The sequence below is a fragment of the Puma concolor genome, chromosome B1 (assembly GCF_028749965.1).
Source record: "Puma concolor isolate L17-30 chromosome B1, mPumCon1.1.hap2, whole genome shotgun sequence".
In the NCBI taxonomy this organism is placed as follows: Eukaryota; Metazoa; Chordata; class Mammalia; order Carnivora; family Felidae; genus Puma; species Puma concolor.
The window spans coordinates 310,924-330,922 of NC_141670.1; the positions used below are offsets into that span (position 1 = coordinate 310,924).

Here is a 19,999-nt window from a genome sequence, read left to right on the forward strand (position 1 = left end):
CTGACAGTTTGGACTCATACTGAATCCTTCATGCATTCTCACGGGACCCTGGCTAAATTTTCTGCATTTTTTTCTACCAAAAAAATTTTTCTTGGCTGATATGTTTGTATCAAACACTTAGTATGCAGATCCTTAGGCTCCACCTGCCTCTTACACAATACACCAAGAACGAGCACTGCCAGGCTCTGATGGGCATCAGCACACATTCTGTGCCTTGAGCCTCTCCCCTCTCTCTAAGCCCTGGGTTGTCATGTTGATGGCAACATGTGAAACGCCTCAACACCAAAACACACATGCACAGCCAGATTCCCTTTATATGATGACTATATGTGTGTCACCAATTCTGTGTGGTCAGAAAGTATATAGTCATATGATCTGTATACAGTTGTGTGTCCCTGCGTTGTCTGCCTGTGGGGGTGTTGGCCATTATTGTGTCTGTTGAGAGTGTGGTCAGGGTGGAAGGTCTACATGTGATTGTCAGAACATGTTATCAGATTGCGTGTGTGTGTCGAGGGCGTTTTGTTCACCGTGGGATCAGTGCATGCAGGAGGTGAAAAGCAAGGTCTGCCTGCCAACAGTTCAAACCCCGGAGCACCAGCGAGTCCATTACAGGCCCACAGGCCACTGGGGAGCCTGGGAGAAGGGAAAGTAGCATCGTGGCATCAGGCATGTGAGACTTGTTAGGGCCGTGGTGAAGGAAAAGGCCAGATCCTGACCAGTGTGAAACTGGAATCCAGGGTCTGAATGGTTCAGAGATGGGGAAATCTGTGTGCACCAGTGACGGGGGCTGTGGGTGGCAGAGTTGTTGAGTTCGAACACACCGTTGCGGGGCAGTCATCAAAACATGTAATGGAGGGGCACCTGGGTGGCTCAGTCGAGTGAGCATCTGACTCTTGATTTTGGCTTAGGTCATGATCTCAGTTCGTGAGTTTGAGCCTCACATCGGGCTCTGCACTGACAGCGCAGAGCCTGCTTGGATTTTCTCTCTCCCCCTCTTGTCCCTCCCCTGCTCATGCTCTCTCTCCTTCTCCCTCCCCAAAATAAATAAATATTAAGGTTTTTTTTAACTATTATTTTTCTTCAATCGTTTGGTGGCCTATGATGGCACCTTTTGAGGCAGTGGCAGAGTGATCACACTCATTCTGGAGCTGCGGGTTGGATTCTGAAAACTGGGAGAGCCAGAATGGAGAGTTCCTTCCAAAGTCAGCTCTCCCAGGTCACGCTCTGTAGCGCCTGGCCAAGAAAGGAAAAGAAACATTACTTGTCCCCATTGCCACCTGAAAACAAGAGCTGCAACGAGAGGCAGATGAGTGTTTACTTGGGATTAAAGATTTGCAGTTTGGGGAGCACCGATTCCAGCAGTAACCAGAAACGTGTCCTATCTGTGGGGTGAAAGCAAGGGCTTTATAGGAGAAAGAGGAAGAGGGGCAATTACATGGCTTGGGTAAAAGAGAAAAAAAAAATTACTCATTGCTACTAACAGGCAGTAACTATGACCAATTCTGGAGAATGTCTCAATGGAAACTTGCCAAGAGTATGTTACTCTGCTGCTTTGGGATGAAGTGTGCGGTGTACCTCTGTGAAGTCGTCCATCTCATCTAACGTGTCACTTACGGTAGATGTTATCTGATTTTTGTCCAAATGATTCGTTCATTGATGAAAGTGTGTATTAACATCCCCCTTCTACTGCATAACTGTCTCTCCCTTGACATCTGTTCGTATTTGTTTTATATATGTAGGTGCTCCTATGTTGAGCGCATAAATATTTACAGATGTTATATCCTGTTGTTGAATGGACCCCCTTATTGTTAGGTAATACCCTTCTTTTTTCAATAATGGCATTTTAAAATGAAAATTTATACAGGGTTCGGTCACAAACTATCTATATAAGAATCTTTAATTCATCATTACGACCTACATACGTGGTTAACAATATGTAGTAATGACGCATCATCTTGTGTTCTATGTTTTTCAGTTAATATTCAAAGACACTTTCTAGTTGAATCCAATCATAATTACTATTGCTGCATGAAAAATAGGACCCTGACCAACATAATGGATTTTTCAGCAACAAGTTTGCCTCATATGCAGTTCCAAGAACTATTGCAAAAAAATTAGTTACAAAATACTGAATTTAGAATTCCCAGATGATGTCACAATTCTACATATCTTTCTTATATTTTTATAGTAAGAGGCCGTTAGGCAAAATTACAATTTAATGACTAAACTCTATTAAGACATTCTTGATAAATGTTTTTCCTAGTCAGGGATTTCTAATGCAAAGTCTAACCTTTCATCTGATTCTATCAATGTATATATACAGTGTGAGAAACTACATGTTGACTACGGAATTAAAATCACTGAAGACTTTCATTCATTCACTATTATATAGAGTGTGAAACTTCACATGCCTACAACAGTTTTTCTACTAGTAAAGGTTTTCCATGCATATAATAATGAATAACTTCTTCAGCATTAATTTTTCTGTTATTGTCCTGGAGTGATCTCCTTCTGTAAAGATTTTCCTGCGTAATTTCCCATTTAAGGGAGATTAGATTATTATTCATAGTGGATTTTCTTGTCCAACTTATGACCAGAGACCAGCTAATGTCTCTTCCTCCTTGATTATAAATATAGGGTTCCTCCACATGCAGTTCACTCATGTTATGTAAGGATAAATTAAAAATGAAGGCATTTCCATAATGAATATGACCATAGAACTTCCCCTACATGAGTCTTGTGGTTGATATTATATTAGAGCTGTGGCTAAAGGCACTTCCATGTTCATTCACTATAATTAAAGTGAGTTCCCTCATGGTCTCTAAGATCGGAGCTTGTAACAAAGGCTTTTCCACATAGATGACAAATATATTGTTCCTCTCCAGTGTGAGTCCCCTCATGGTCTCTAAGATCAGAATTTGTAACAAAGGCTTTTCCACATAGATGACAAATATATTGTTCCTCTCCAGTGTGAGTCCCCTCATGGTCTCTAAGATCAGAATTTGTAACAAAGGCTTTTCCACACAGATGGCATATATATTGTTCCTCTCCAGTGTGAGTGTCCTCATGGTCTCTAAGATCGGAGTTTGTAACAAAGGCTTTTCCACATAGATGACATATATATTGTTCCTCTCCAGTGTGAGTTCCTTCATGGTCTCTAAGATCAGAATTTGTAACAAAGGCTTTTCCACATAGATGACATATATACTGTTCCTCTCCAGTGTGAGCTCTCTCATGTTTTCTAAGACAAGAGCTTTGAACAAAGGCTTTTCCACATAGATGACATGTATATGGTTTCTCTCCAGTGTGAATCCTCTCATGTTCTCTAAGATAAGAGCTTTGAACAAAGGCTTTTCCACATAGGTGACATGTATATGGTTTCTCTCCAGTGTGAGTTTTCTCGTGCTTTCTAAGATTAGAGCTTGTAACAAAGGCTTTTCCACATAGATGACATTTGTATGGTTTCTCACCAGTGTGAGTTCTCTCATGTTCTCGAAGATTAGAACTTTGAACAAAGGATTTTCCGCATAGATGACATGTATATGGTTTCTCACCAGTGTGAGTTCTCTCATGTTTTCTAAGACAAGAGCTTGTAACAAAGGCTTTTCCACATAGATGACATTTGTATGGTTTCTCTCCGGTGTGAGTTCTCTCATGATCTCTAAGATAAGAACTTTGAACAAAGGCTTTTCCACATAGATGACATTTGTATGGTTTCTCTCCACTGTGAGTTCTCTCATGTTCTCGAAGATTAGAGCTTGTAACAAAGGCTTTTCCACATAGATGACAAGTATATGGTTTCTCTCCAGTGTGAGTTCTCTCGTGGTCTCTAAGATTAGAGCTTTGAATAAAAGCTTTTCCACATAGATGACATGCATATGGTCTCTCTCCAGTGTGAGTTCTCTCATGTTTTCGAAGACAAGAGCTTGTAACAAAGGCTCTTCCACATATAGGACATTTATATGGTTTCTCTCCAGTATGAATTCTCTCATGGTCTCTAAGACAAGAGCTTTGAACAAAGGCTTTTCCACATAGATGACACTTATATGGTTTTTCTCCACTGTGAGTTCTCTCATGTTCTCGAAGATTAGAGCTTGTAACAAAGGCTTTTCCACACTGATGACATGTATATGGTTTTTCTCCGGTGTGAGTTCTCTCATGTTCTCGAAGATTAGACCTAGTAACAAAGCCTTTTCCACATAGATGACATTTAAATGGTTTCTCTCCAGTGTGAGTTCTCTCATGTCGTTTAATGGAACTTCGAACAAAGGCTTTGCCACATAGACGACATTCATAAGGCTTCTCTCCAGTATGAATTCGCTTATGTCTAGTTAAAGATGAAAAATACCTGAAGCGCCTCCCACACTGATTACAAGCAAATGGATTCTCTCCTGTGTGAGTTATTTTATGAGTACGAAGGTTGGCGTTTCGGGTGAAGTGTTTTCCACATTCATTACATTTATAAGGTTTCCGTACAGTGTGAGTTAAGACATGTTGAGTCAATGTGTACGTGTGAGTAAAAACTTCATCAAACCCACTATATACAGAGAGGTCTTCTCCCGTGTGACATTTCTGCTGTTGGGAAAGAGATGAGAGACTGTTATAGGACTTCTCCCAAAAATGCATGCACCCAGTTCTCTACCTATGAATTCCAGGCTGACCACTCAGTGATAATCTCCAACTAAAACCTTCCCCAGATCACTTACTTACATATACATGGGGCATTCATCTCCAGCATGCACATTTTTACCCTTTGTAGCATCCTTATTGCAGGGCTGAGAGTTTATGAAGATATCATTACGTGTCATGCCAATAAACCATAGTTATACAATTATCCGCTTATCAGAATAATTTTATCTTAAGTCCAGGATAATTTCTTCCCCATATTTAAATTTCCAATCACATTCTCTGAGAAGGTACTTATATCAAACTGTAACAATCGTTATATGATCCTTCTAAATTGATAATTTAGGCTCCTCCCAGGCCTTGAACGTGGATAGGCAAGGTTCCTCCTCATGACACTTACTACTGTCCAGCAGTTAGGTGGGTCGTTCATGCAGATATCTTGCATAGGTATTATTTCTTGCTTGTTATGGCTGTTTTTCATGCCTAAAATAATTGAGGAAAAAAAGAAATAAACCTAAGAAATACCTTGAGTAGAGTAGGAAATTAAAGTGTTGAAAAGCTCACGAGACCACGTAAGCACACATGACCAAATGATGTGAAATTGAGGAAAATACTGGTGAACATACATTTTAGAATAATATCAATTAGAACAAAACTCAATGTTTAAGTTAAAGAAAAATAAAATAATGATGGGCTGTTGCAGAGAATATCAAGAGTGGAAATCCTAAAAGAAATCATGACAAAGACCACAATGTGAAATTTTACCTCCAACGAGGACAGGAACATTTGCTTGCCTGAGGTGAAATGTAAGTACAGGTACATGAAGAGAAACTCATATGGAAGAAATAATGACACAGTCTGAGGAATGTTGTCTCATTGGCCACTCACAGTTTCTGAAGCTGTCGTTCACTCAAGGAAATCTGCACTGACATCAATAAGACCCTGCTTACTCACTAGCCTTCTCACACTGAGCGCATGTCTGCAGCTCACCTGGACTCCAGCCTTGGGGAGGTCCTCTTTCTTCCCTCCACAGCTCCCCTCTTTGCTCCCACTGGGAGATCACATCTGATCTGAAGAAATGACACCCTATATCAATGGAGAATGGTATGTGAATTTTCAGTTCTGTGCCAAGAACAGCGCCTGATGTTCTACTGTACAGGCAACCAAGGAAGAACATGAGCGTGGAAGAACAGCCCAGAGAATAACACCTTGAACACTAAAAACATTGATAAATGTTCTGAGCCTGACACTGCACCCAAGGACAGTAAGATCTCTGATTGCTGATGCTCCTGCCCAAGCTGAGAGAGAGCAGAAGGCTTAGTGTTTGCATCCAGAAGGAATTAAATGTTCTCACAAGGGGATTAACACTATTTTCAAAGGAATACAATACACATAAGCTCCACCAGAATATTCTGTGGAGTTTTATGTGGAAAGTGATACAAGATATTACATTTTCTACAGTGCTCACCCTTCATCATACTGCCCAGGACAGAAAATATTCAGGATATTTATTTATTCATTCAAAAAATATTCATTGTATTCCCAGCATTGTTCTGGGTCTTGGAGAAAGTGCAGTAGATATACACTTGTGGCCAAGAAGACTGTATTCAAATTATCATGTAACACACAGGATGAAAGTAAAGAAACTTACAAATTCCATCTAGTATTCAGAAATGCTACAAAAGATATGAGTTAGGGCAGACAGCTGTATTAGAATATGTGGAAGCTCTCCTGGATACAAGGTTAATAAACAAAAAGATGAATGGATGTATGGAAGGATGGATGAATGAATGAATAGATGGTGACAGACTCACCCACAGAGACCAGATGACTAATGTTTTCCAGCGTCACATCTCTGTACAGCGTTCTCTGGGATGTGTCCATCAGGGCCCACTCTTCCTGGGTGAAGTCTACAGCTACATCTTTGTAGGTCACAGATTCCTAAAATATCAGATATTGTTTCAGTAGGGCCAGGCTGAACAATCCCTATGGGGCAGCTGTCAACATGATAGTGATAGCAGATGGGGGAGCTGTATGTATAGAAAACTGAAATTCCATTTGTGGTTCAAATCAAATGTTCCTACTGTGCCGATCTGCCTTCTGCCCTTCAGACACATTCAAACAGAAATACACACACAATTACTTCATCATAAAGGAATCTCAATATGAAATAACCTGGCAATTTTCAAATAAGCTGGTAATTTTGACATCCTGGGTGGCAATTATAACATAGGTTAAATAGTAAGTACTATTGAGAACCACTTGGCTGGCTCAGTTGGAAGAGCATGTGACTCTTGGCCTCAGGATCATGAGTTTGGGTGCCAGCTTGCTGTAGAAATTACTAAAAAAAGAAAAAAATATGTGTGTGTGTGTATACATATATATATATATATATATATATATATATATATATATATATACACATATATACACACATATATATATACACACACACATATATACATACGTAGTGGTACTGAGAGTTCCAGTGAGCTAATGTGCAGATGCTTCTTTTACAGCAAACACTTCATACGTACAAGTGTAGGTATATTAACATTAAAGGTAGACACCTATGAAGCAATGCCCAGCATTCTGCAGGATGAACAACTCTCATGCAGAACTTGGGGTCAACAAGTCACACCTCTCATTTTAAAAACTCACTTGTTCTTTATAAGGTATCAGGGCAGACAGGTCCTGCGGTCCGGTTAGGGGCTCCTGAGATGGCTCGTCCGAAGGATGGCCCCACAGTGATCTCTCCTGCAGTGAGCTCTCCATTGTTAACAACAATGATCACTGCATCAATCCTCTGTATGTTAATCCTGTTTTTCTGTTGAAAGGCAATAGAATCCTCTCGATTACTTGTAGCCTCTCTAATCCTTCTAAAATTGCAACAGGATTCTAAATTTGACTCTAGTTTTATCCACATTCTGCCAAATACAGAGTTAATTTTTTGAAAAATACTCCCTAGGCACTGTTTTCAGATTTCCAATTTTAAAAAGTTTAATTATAACGAGGGAAAATGGGTGAAAAGGGATAAGGGTAGTAAAGAGGATTTAGTCATCTTTGGAAGTTTCCAGATTAGTCAAGTGTATGTTACCAAACCTTTAGTAAGCTTAAAACTGAGGGGAAAAGAAATGATGGCTGATTTCCTCTCTCACACAAAAGTTTCCTGTACTCTCTGGAAAACTGCAGAGCTGACCTGCTCAAAGGCCCGCCTCCTCAGTGGAGTGTAAACTGCTGGTCTTGCTCATCTCTATCACCTGTCACCACGTGCCGAGGTCACTGCAGCCACTACCATGGCCCACGGGTAAATCACCCACCAACCAAGCCCATGCACTGCATGAAGAAGGAAAACTCTGCATATTTCTTTTCTGCAAGGACATCCTTAAGGAGCACGAGATGCACTGGTGTAAATGCTGGAAAGGAGACTTCTTCCTGATCCATCCCTGACCAACAAAAAGTATCCGCGCATCCTGGCAACAATGAACTAGAACCCAGACCCTTGAAAACTGCCTGGATGCACTTAGAAGACTTGGGCCAAGAGAAGCCTTCCCAGCCACAGGCAACAGAGGCATCATTCGGAGAAGGATCGCATATCCACCCACCTGCAGTTGCATCATCAAGAGTTCGGCCACCACGTCTCTTCCTCCGGATTTCCACTCACAGAGAGTGCAAACCATATGCAGGAAAAGCTGGGCAAGGAGAGAGAAGCCAAGAGACTCCAGTCTTACCCTCAATTCCCAGACCCCTTGGTCACGAATCCCTGATGCGCCTGCATGCAACCCCCCAGCTCCCCCTACAAGAACACGCCACATGCCCTGAGACAATTGCGGGAGCTCTCACTTCCGCTCGGATCAGAAGTGACAAGGCTTTGGCTACTGCTGCTCGTCAATAAGATAGGAATATTCTTTTTTATTTTCAGATGAGGCAATGAAAATCATTATTTTTAAGTTAACTGCCAACTTTTTCATAGGGATATTTAATTCTCTCTCTGAACGCCAAACCTAAAACTGCTTGACTTACAAAATGTACAAGGCAGAGGTTTTGTTTTATAAGGGAATATATTTGTTCAATCTGACATTTTAGTAAAGTTGTAACTGGAATATTGTCGTATATTAGTCATCACCACAAATGACACCCCAGCATTTCATAAATTGTATATTTAAACATATTGGTAAACTGAATTCTTACCAAAATTTTGTTTCTACTTAAATGCATTTCATGGAAAAATGATATTGTATCACAAACAAAAGTAGACGTAACTCACCTCCTTACACCTGGAGTCCAAAAAATAAGGAAGACAAATTCAAAGTTTAATAATAGGACTCTCTGCTTGGAAACTTAAAAACATTCACTTAATTAATCCTCACAAAGACTCTGCTGATTTCAGCATAGTCATTCTTATGGACTGAATTCCTGTGTCCCCTCCACTCCCACCCAAATCCCGATGTCAAAGCCCTAATTCCCATGATGGTATCTGGACGTGTGGCGTTTTAGAGGTAATTAGGTTTAGATGAGGTCATGAAAGGAGGTCCCCCATGAAGGGATTGAAGTCATTCTTAGAGGAACTGACCACAGCTCACTTGCTCTCTCTCTACCAAGATGGGACACAGTGAAAAGACAGGCTTCTGCAAGCCAGGAACTGGTCTGTCTGAATCTGCTGACACCTTGGTCTTGGGAGTTCCCAGTCTTGAGAACTGTGAAAAATAAATGTGGGTTGCTCAAGCCTCCACATATTTTACTATTGCAGCCCAGAATGACATTAACAAATGACAGGAACAGTTTCAGAGAGCATTAGTAATATGAGAAAGTTACATGGTAAGGAATGATACAGCCAGTATTTCAATTATGTTGTTTCCCAAATTCAGATTTCTAAACATGGTCACAGGTACAGCCCCCTGCCAGGACTTACCAGGAATTCCCCCTGTCAGATGAAGAATCTGAGACCCCTCCAGCAATCACAGCCTCTCTCATTCCAGCTTGTCCACAGAATCATTCCCCATGCCCAGGTTCTCCTCACACCTGGGAACCTACAGTCCTCTGACACCACTTGAAGTCTATCAGCCCCTAATTCCATTCCTTTTAGTGCCCACTTCAATTCCCATGTAATCCTTTCTGCATGCATCCACCCCCCAAAAATAAAAAAAGCTGTTTTATTCCAACTGCATACACATGACCTATCCCAATGCCTGGTTACATGGCTCGTGCTCAATAACATCTGAGACCAAAAAAAAGCATATTTTGTTAGTTCTGCCTTCTTACCTTCCTTATACGTCCATTTCTTCCACCCACTTACTGACCAACACCCTGTAACAGACAACAGTCATAGATTTCTCAAAATCTAAAAATTCATATAAATAGTTTTCTTCACACCAGCAACTAATTCTCTGACATTGCCTGGGTGTCCAAGGATTCAGTTCATTCTGACACCATCTTCCTGGAGTCAGCATCAGATCCCACAAGTTCAAAGTCTTAGCCCCATGAGACTTCCTCTACTTCAGATGCCAACCATAAATGTAGTGCCCAAGCTGCCCACATTTTCTGCCGAGAGTACTGTAGATTCAAGGGTTCTCACAGTCCCTCAAATTAGGCTTGGCAATTTTCTAGAAAGACTCCTAGAATTTAGGAAAACACTTTACTCAGTTTTACTGGTTTATTACAAGGATGAACAGTCAGATGAAGAGGTACACGGGGTGAGGTCCAGAAGGGTCCCCAGGGTAGGATCCATCAGTCCCCATGGAGGTGGGCAGGATTACCCTCCAGCAGATGGAAGCTCTCACCAGCCTGGAGGGTGGTCTCCAGTGTTCAAGAGTGATTCTAGAGCTCAACCTCCAGCAACCACTCCCCTCTCCAGAGGCTGCTGGGTGGGGCTAATGTCACTTACAAGCACAAATTTCATTCCTAACACTCTCCAGCTTTAACTTCTTCCCTGCTTTCTCACTGGCCTTGCAAGTAGGACCTTTAGACTTGCCATCATCTTCAGAAATCCACTAGCCTGCCTCCCCGTCCAGTCCACCCAACTCACCTGACTGTAGTTTGCTCTCAGCCCCTGGGACACAAATGGTTTGGCTTCTCTCAGCAATTTTACACAAGTTCTGTTACCAGGGGAGGGGGGAAAGTCTCTAATAGTGCTCCTGCCTACCTCCATGGGGAGTCCTAAGGCTTTGCTCAAATAAGTTTACAGGAAACTGACTAAAACATCTGTATTTTCTACAAGTTTTCCTAAAAGATATATCCTTTGAGATTCTGTACACAAAGTTTTCTTGTTTTTTAAAAATTTCTTTAAATGATCTCTTCTAAATGAGCCCTTAAACAACGCAGGATCTGACCACGTATCCTTTTTACTCTCTAATAGAGCTCCACTCTCTGTGTGGCACAAGCCTGGTCCACAGTCCCCTACCGCAGACACTCCTTTCTGATGAGCAGAAGCCCTCATTGGCTCAAGGATGGTGCAGTGTGACGAGGCTGGCAAGACAGGAACGTGTCAGAGAACCAGGGAAACGAGAACCTGATTACCTTAAATTCCCGCTTTAAAAATAATGCTTCCTTTTGAGAGTTACTATAGGTTCACTTTTATATTTGATACAAACACATTAAGAAGAAAAAAGGGACAAACTGTTCTTTTGGGAACCAAATGCCTGTGCCTGAAATGAAAATACATTGCCTGATTTTTCTTCTCAAGTAATTTATTCTTTTATATATGAAGACAGATCCTAAGACATATATACTTTTTCGTATTATTCAAAAATAGTTGAAACACATCCTATGTATGGGAAAATGAACATTGGAGGTATAATTTATTCATGGAACCTATCACATTTTGTGCGTGTAGAGCATGGCAGTCGGTAGGATGCCAACTAAATCTGACTTGGAGAAGAGGAAGGGTCTACTCTAGGATCTCATTTGCTTGCCCGGAGATGAAGAGGAGGGGGCTGCTGAAGGCGGTGGCCTGGGCCCAGAAGAATACAGAACCTCTTCTCCTCCAGGTCTTAACTACAGGCAGGCACACTTTGTTGTATTGTGCTTTACAGATACTGCTTTTTACAAAGGTGTGTGGCAACGCCATGTTGATCGGTGCCATTTTTCCAAGGGCAATTGCTCACATTATCTCTGTGTCACATTTTGGGAATTCTCATAATATTTAAAACATTTTCATTATCATATTTGTTACTGTGGTCTGTGCTCAGTGATCTGTGATGTTACTATTGCAATTGTTTTGGGGTGCCACGAGCTGTGCCCATAGGTGTGGGCTACCTTAATCAGTAAGTGTTGCGTGTATTCTGACTGCTCCACCTACCAGCTGTCCCTCTTCTCCTCTCCTTGGGCCTCTTTTCATGAGACAGCCGTTACACCGGCCTCCTAAGTGTTCAAGGTCTGTCACGTTAAATCAAGAGCTAGAAATGAATGAGCTTCGTGAGAAAGGCATGCTGAAAGCAGAGACAGGCTGAAAGCTAGGTGTCTTGTGCCAAAAAGTCAGCCAAGCTGTGAATGCAAAGGAAGAGTCCTTGAAGGAAATTAAAAGTGCAAGTCCAGTGGACACATGGGTGATAAGAATATGAAGTGAGGGGAGCCTGGGTGGCTCAGTCGGGTAAGCGTCCGACTTCTACTCAAGTCACAATCTCACGGTTCATGGAATCCGGCCCCGTTGCGGGCTTTGTGCTGACAGCTCAGAGTCTGGAGCCTGCTTAGGATTGTGTGTGTGTGTCTCTCTCTCTGCCCCTCCTCTGCTCGTGCTCTGTCTCTATCTCAAAAATAAATACACATTAAAAAAAAGTGAACCGAAACAGACCTATTGTAGATATGGAGAAGGTTTGTGTGGTCTGTATAGAAGGTCACCATTCCCTTAAGCCAAAGCCTAATCCAGAGCAAGGCCCTGACTCTCTTCAATTAATTCTCTGAAGGATGAGGGAGGTGAAGAAACTTCAGAAAAACATCTGATGCGAGCAGAGGATGGTTGGTGGGAGTAAGGAAAGAAGTCGCCTCCATAACATAAACTGCAAGGTGAGGCAGCGAGTGCTGATACAGAAGCTGCAGCCAGTTATCCAGAGGATCTGGCTGAGACAATTCATGCTGGTGGCTGCACCGACCAACAGCTTTTAAGTTGGAAAATCTACTGGAAGCCTTCTGTCGGAAGAAGATGCCATCCAGGACTTTCATAGCCAGAGAGAAGTCAGTGGCTGGCTTCAAAGCTGCAAAGGACAGACTGACTCTCTTGTTAGGAGCTAATGCGGCTGGTGACTAAGTTGAAGACAATGCCCATGTACCATCCTGAAAATCCTGGGGCCCTTAAGAATTATACTAAATCTACTCTGGCTGAGCTCCATCAACAGACAACAAAGGCCGGATGATAGCGCATCTCTTTACAATGTGGTTTGCTGAGTATTTTAAGCCCACTGTTGAGACCTACTGCTCAGAAAAAATAACCTTTTCAAAATATCACTGCTCATTGACAATGCACCTGGTCACCCAAGAACTCTGATGGAAATGGACAAGAAGATTCCTGTAGTTTTCATGCCTGCTAACACGACATCCATTCTGCAGAATGGCAGGGGCAGTGGGGTCACAGACATATGGATTCAAGACCCAGAATGTTGATAAATTATACAGGAATAAAAATTTACAAAGATCTCTATAAGAAAAAAACCCAAAAACAGACATAAGAGATTCCCCTTTTTGAATATTAGGCAGTTCTTTTTTTTTTAATGTGTATTTATTTGTGAAAGAGAGAGGGAGAGAGTGAGAGAGGCAGGGAGAGCGGAGGGGCAGAGACACACACACAGAATCTGAAGCAGGCTCCAGGCTCTGAGCTGTCAGCACGGAGCCAGACATAGTGCTTGAACGCGTGAACTGTGAGATCATGACCTGAGCTGAAGTCGGATGCTTAACCAACTGAGCCACCCAGGGGCCCCTAGGCACAGTTGTAAATATGACCTACTTGAATAAATCCGGAAAATATTTGTTGTTAGAAAAGAAAATTTGTTGTAAAAACGTGTTCAGAGAATGCGGTTCTGAGAAAGTAGAGAAATGATAGTGGCAGGCGTTCATGACGAGATCTGGGGAAGAGCCATACAGAGAAGAACAGACAAGTACAAATGTTCTAAGGTGGGACAAGCCAAACAGGACTGTGAATGTGCAAGTGGGTCTAGGCACTGGGATAGAAAGTGACAGTAACAGCCCTCTGGTGACAGCTAATAAGCTAGCTAGGTTTCAGCATTTATTAAATATCTTTTGTGCTGTTTTCATCACTGCAAAAAGTATTAAAATCAGTTTGTGTAATTTTTAGGCAAACAAAAGACAATATGGAAACTTGTTTTGAAAGGAAAATGGATAGAAGGATTATGATACAATTACTGAGACAGAGCTCCTTATATTTATCCCAATACAATGATATCTGAGGCAGAGAGGAGAAAGCAGACACTGATCTTAAAGTAATAAGATAGAGACACTTATACTGGGTCCGAGATAGTTGGCTTCCTACTGCTGGTTCCTTCTATCGTTTTTAAAATTATTATTATGTTTTATTTATTTATTTAGAGAGAGTGTGAGAGGGGAAGGGGCAGAGTGAGAGGGAGACACAATTGAAAGCAGACTCCAGGCTCTGAGCTGTTGGCACAGAGCCCGACGTAGGGCTCAAACCCATGAACCGTGAGATCATGACCTGAGCCAAACCCGTTTGCACAATCAACTGAGCCACCCAGGAGCCCATGGTTCCTTCTACCCTTTAACTCAGCAGTGCAAGATAATTAGTGTTTACCAGACAGAACATTAGCAGTGTTCAATCTGGAAAACAATAAGAGAATATCAAATCCCTAGGCTCTGCCCTGTTGATATATAATTCCCAAAGATTTCCCAGGATATCCTAGTTCTTATGTTGCAATGTTTTATGCATCTTTGATATCTACGGGGCTTCTAATGGAAAAGGCAAGCTTCCTTGATGGAAGCTCAATATGACTGAGAGACAGCTGCTATGTCCAGGTGTCAGGAAGAGGCAGAGTGGCTCAAGGTTTCAATACAGGAGTGGTGGGTCATTTGAAGTTCTGACATCCTATTTTTGTCTCAGTTATGCAGTGGAGTGTTAACATTCAGTCACAGGACAATGGTCATTCAGGTGAGAGAGGAGATGCTATCTTCAACCTATCAGGTTCAGTCATCCTTTTGAGTCTTTGAAGATCACCAATGTGATTTGTCATGTGCTGAGTCAGCTGACATCACTCATCATTGTTCTCCATGCCATTAAAGCATCAATAATCCCCAGGCCTGACCAGCTACTACATTTCAGCAAACGCTACCAGTGGTTTGTGTGTGTATGCTCTGTAGCCATGTGTTCAGAGCTCTTTCTTCAGAGAGTTTTGATAACATGCAGATTCACACATGAAAAAGCCAATGCACAAGTCAATATTCACAGTTATGTGAAATAACTTGTAACCTCAATGAAAAGTGGTTTAATAATAGTTTCCATTATAATAAACAGTACTTATGTAGGGTTGAATTTTCTCCTGAAAAAAGGACCCAGGAAAACAGAGACTTGAAGACATTGTGTACAGAGTTTGGTTTACTCAAGATACCCACCTTTTGGGCTCAGTTACTCATAGGGATATGTACCCCACATAGACCCAAGAAAACTCACTCCATCTAATGTGGAGACTCCCAAGTGCATATTATGTATACACCTAAACACTGAAGATTTAACAGAGAAGGTGGTCTGGAGGCTGGATGGGTCAGAGACAGAATTCTATCACTGGACTCGTAGGTAAGCATAGAGGGAAAAAGAAAAACCAAACGGAGAGTCCAAATGTCAAGGTCACTTAACCACCAATGATGTAAAGTCCTGGCTCCTTAATGGAGTCCACTTCCCAGCAGGTCTGAGTGGAGTAAGTTGAGCTCAGGGGAATGGAGATTTGGAGACTTGGAGGAGCACTGGGTCCTCTTCTTTATAGGACCTCCAGGGTGGTTACCGTTCTGTTGCCTAACAGAAATATATCTTCCAATTTCTGAACTGATTTGAGTTCAAATACTAATATTAAATCAACTTAAAACTTTTGAGAAAGAGGGCACCTGGGTGGCTCAGTTGGTTAAGCATCTGACTTAGGGTCAGGTCATGATCTCATGTTTCATGAGTTTAAGCCCCGCATTCAGCTCTCTGTGGTTAGCATGTAGATCGCTTCAGATCCTCCGTCTGTCTCTTTGTCCCTCCCCTGCTTGCTCGCTCTCTCTCAAAAATAAATAAACATTAAAAAAAGAAACTATTAAAAAAAAGTTTCGAGGGGCGCCTGGGTGGCGCAGTCGGTTAAGCGTCCGACTTCAACCAGGTCACGATCTCGCGGTCCGTGAGTTCGAGCCCCGCGTCAGGCTCTGGGCTGATGGCTCAGAACCTGGAGCCTGTTTCCGATTCTGTGTCTCCCTCTCTCTGCCCCTCCCCCGTTCATGCTCTGTCTCTCTCTGTCCCAAAAATAAATAAACGTTGAAAAAAAAAATTTAAAAAAAAAAAAAAAAAAAAAAAAAAAAAAGTTTCGAGAAAGCCAGAAGAATGTCTTCTCTTGTAAATAATCTTTGAGAAGTTATGCAGCAGAGTATTTAGAGTCAGGTAGTGCCAAGTTCCAACCAGGATCAGATTTTCCAAAGGAAACATAAAAAAGAGATGTTAACTTCCACTTCCACGTTAAAGTTTATGACGTGTACATTGGGGCACCTGGAGGGGCTCAGTGGGTTGAGCGTCCAACTCCCAATTTTGGCTTAGGTCATGATCTCATGGTTCATGAGTTTGAGCCCCACACTGGGCTCTTTGCTGACAGTGCGGAGCCTGCCTGGAATTCTCTGTCTCCCTCTCTCTCTGCCCCTCCCCTCTCATGATCTCTCAAAATAAATAAATCTTTTAAAAAGATATAAATGAAGCTATTTAAATTTGAAAATCTAATTTCCTTACTGATTTTTAATGTTTATGGTGTGAAACCTAGTAATAGGAAACCTCCCTAAAATGGAGTGGGCAGATGTGGCAGGGAAAACTTTTACACCCTAGAACACACAGTCAATTGCAGGCCCAACAGGAAGAGGGACTGGACCCTTTGGGGACTTGGCCCTGCACGTGGATACTACTCAACAAGTCCAGCAGGAGGAAGAGACATTTTCCTTATCCCCCAGAACAACAGTTCAGCCAGTGAGAAACCACCACACTTCAAACTCTGTTTACTCCTATGGACTTTTAGTTCACGGCAACCTTCCCAAATTACCCCTTTCCTCCTTAAAAAAGCAAGCCTCCCCTTGGTTCCCATGCTTCCCTACAGTTTTTCTAAAGCTTTGTTTGTCCCAGATTGCAATTCTCTTTTATTCATTCCCCAATAGCCCCAACAGTTGCTGCTAAAATAACAGGCAGTTCTTTTTTTTTTTTTTTTTTTTTTTTAAGAGAGGGAGAAAGAGCGAGCAAGCAAGCGCTCTCGCGCAGGGGAGGGAAGAGGGGCGCAGGGAGAGAGACAATCCAAGCATTCTCCACACTCAGCGCGGAGCCCGACTTGGGGTTCCATCCCATGACCCTGCCATCAAGGGATGAGAAATCCAGAGTCCCATGCCCACCGACTGAGCCACCCAGGCGCCCCCTGGCAGTTTTGTTTTTAAGGTTAACAATGGGAAACAAGAAACATCCCTCTCAAATGTCCTCAGATATTGAAAATTAAATTTTCATCAATTAAAATCAAAATCCACACATTCCCTAAATGGAATCCATTTTACAGGCCTCATTCATTATCCCAACTTGACATAAAGCATTAAGAAACAGAAAACAAAAACAGTGATTAAAATACCCCATACTTCTCTGGGCGCCTGGGTGGCTCAGATGGTTGAGCATCGGAGTTGATTTTGACTCAGGTCATCATCCCAGGGTCTGAGATTTAGCGCTGTATTGGCTAGATGCCGGGTTGCAGCCTGCTTTGGATTCTGTCCCTCCCTCTGCCCCTCCCCCACTTGCACTCTCTCTAAATACAACAAAAAGAAAAGAAATAAAAGAATATCTCATACTTCTCAAAATAAAAAAACCATCTTCAGATAGCTCTGGGAGTCGCCCCAGGAAAACGTGAAGCTGCAACACCGACGACTTAAAGACCTAAAGCGATTCTCGGTGGCACCCACGCTACTCCCCAAGTCCCGGACACTCAGCCTCCCGCTGAGCACCCCCTGCTCTGGGCCACGTCGCGCCGATCCCGCCGGCTCTCCGCCAACAGCACAGACCCCGCCTGCCCTGGTCGGCCCACTACCCGCGCCAAGGGCGGCCTCCGAGGTCCCGCGAGGCCCGCACCCCCAGCCCGGCGTGTCCAGTCAACGGGCTATACACACACACCTGTCACCCTAACGAGGACACATCGGCGCGTTTAGTGCAAGAGGCCCCAGGGCTCTGAGTCTCACCTGGAACTGCCCGAAACAGTCTCTGTAGGTAGAGAAGCAGCAGTAGGATCCCTCGGACACCCAAAACCCACAAACCGACCAGAGCGGCCAGGCTGCCGGCGCGTGGGACGGAAGGAGGGGAGGACCCGGAAAGGCGGGGCGGCACGGGGCCACGCCCCGATCAGGCCCCGCCCCACGCTAGCCACGTCAGAAACCAGCCGGACCTTGGCTCAACTTCTCTAGGCCACGCCCCACGCTGGAAACGTCCTTCACAAGCACCGCCCCTCCACTGACGTACCGTTCCCGCTCTTCGCTCACCTTCTCTAGGCCCCGAACCACGCGGGCCACATCCTACACCGGCCACGCCCATCCGGTGACGTACGCTCCCCGCTCACCCCCCCCCCAGGCCCCGCCTTACGCTGGCCACGTCCTGCACCGGCCCCGCCCCCGCTCTTCTTCCTAGTGCCCGCCCCTCCGCTGACGCCATGTTGGGTCCTCCACTCACCCTCCCTATACCCTGCGTTACGCCAGGCACGTCTCACGCCGGCCACGCCCCCCCGCTGACTTCTTTTCCCCTCCCCCCCAAATCCTCCCAGGCCCCGCCTCAAGCTGACCAATCCCTAACCGGCACCGACCCCACCCCGCCCCCGCCAAACACCCTAGGCCCTGCCCCTCTGCAAACGTTCCCACTGTCTCACCCTCCCTTAGCCCCGCCCCACGCCGGTCATCCTGCAACAGCCCCGCCCCTCATCTTACCTCCCATTCTGTTCTCTGCTGACCGTCCCTAGACCCCGCCCTACACTGGCTACGCCCTGTACCGACCACGCCCTTCGGTCAACGCCCCTTTCCCCGCTCATCCTCCGTAGCCCCGCCCCTCCGATTACGTGTCCTTTAGGTTACACTATAACGTCCCCAGGTCCCGCCTATGACGGCAGCGTCCTAGACCGGGCCCGCCCCATGGCTATGGTCCCGTTCCCGCTGACCGTCCATAGGCCCCGCCCAACGGTCGTCGCGTCATATATTAGCCCCGCCCCTCCGTTTACGCCCCGACCCTGTTCTTTACTCTCTCCCCAGGTCCCGCCACACGCTGGCCACGTCCTTCACAGGTCCCGCCCCTCCTAACGCTTCTGGCACCCCCCCTCCCTGAAGTCCTGTCTGAGCCCTAAGATCTACCTCCCTAGGCCCGGCCCCTCCGCTGACGTACCTTCCCCGCTTTCCCTCCCTTTGCCCCGCCCCATGTGTGAGACGTCCGGCACCGGCACCGCCTCTCCGCTTACGTACCCTTCTGATTTCTTCTTGCCGTCCCTAGGCCCAGCCCTACGCCGGCTACGCCCTGCACCGGCCCCGCCCTTCCGCTGACGCCGGTCCCCACATCCCCTGCCTAAGTGCCGCCTCACGGTGTCTACGTCCTGCAGAGGCCCCGTTTCCGCTCACCTTCCTTAGGGTCCGCCCCACGCTGGTCACGTCCTACACCGGCCCGGCCCCTCCGCAGACATCCCCGCGTGGTCTCTGCTCTCCCTCCCTAGTCTCCGCCCACGCCGTGTCCGCCCTCAGTACATGAAATGTTAGTCTTCATGTTCCCCACACACACACCCCGCTAGTGCCGGGGCTGCCGCCTCCCGCCCCTGGCCGTGACATTCGGCCGACTCCATTCCTCGCACAAGACTCACATCCGAGCCATTTTCATCCTCCTGCAGTGAGGCCCTGCCGTCGCCAGGCCTTCCATTCGCGGTCACCTTGTGGGCGAGGCCCCTGGGCCCCGGGCTGGGGGAGGGGACCACCCCGTTGTGTGACACCTCGTGCTGTTCTGTCCCCAAACCTGTTCCCCCGGCCGTACCTGCCAGAGTGTGCCTACATTCCCGATATCCCACTGGAAAGTGAGCTGCTAGGACGTAGACGGCATCCGTTCCGTCGCCGAGTGCCGAGTGGGCGGCGACTTGAGGGAAGAAAGCCCGGGAGGGAGACGCCGGGCGACCGCGAAGGGAGAGTGAGTAAAATGAGC

General features: G+C 44.9%; 1 protein-coding gene across 13 annotated transcripts; it reads right to left on the reverse strand.

Annotated features, from left to right (window-relative positions):
* Positions 1-1,297: 1,297 nt before the first annotated feature.
* LOC112869956 (uncharacterized) lies at positions 1,298-19,999 on the reverse strand. Of its 13 annotated transcripts, none has more exons than XM_086703016.1 (8): positions 18,019-18,377; positions 9,889-9,933; positions 8,232-8,318; positions 7,288-7,453; positions 6,441-6,567; positions 5,617-5,712; positions 5,027-5,109; positions 1,298-4,575 (listed from the first exon to the last, which is right to left on the reverse strand). In XM_086703016.1, exons 4-8 carry the CDS (start codon positions 7,399-7,401, stop codon positions 2,785-2,787), a joined length of 2,211 nt encoding a protein of 736 aa, XP_086559142.1. In that variant the 5' UTR covers positions 7,402-7,453; positions 8,232-8,318; positions 9,889-9,933; positions 18,019-18,377; the 3' UTR covers positions 1,298-2,784. The 13 variants fall into 13 exon arrangements, with proteins under 13 accessions (XP_086559142.1, XP_086559139.1, XP_086559144.1 ...); XM_086703013.1 differs by having other exon boundaries at positions 9,539-9,933; XM_086703018.1 differs by lacking the exon at positions 18,019-18,377 and adding an exon at positions 7,826-7,962 and having other exon boundaries at positions 9,539-10,813.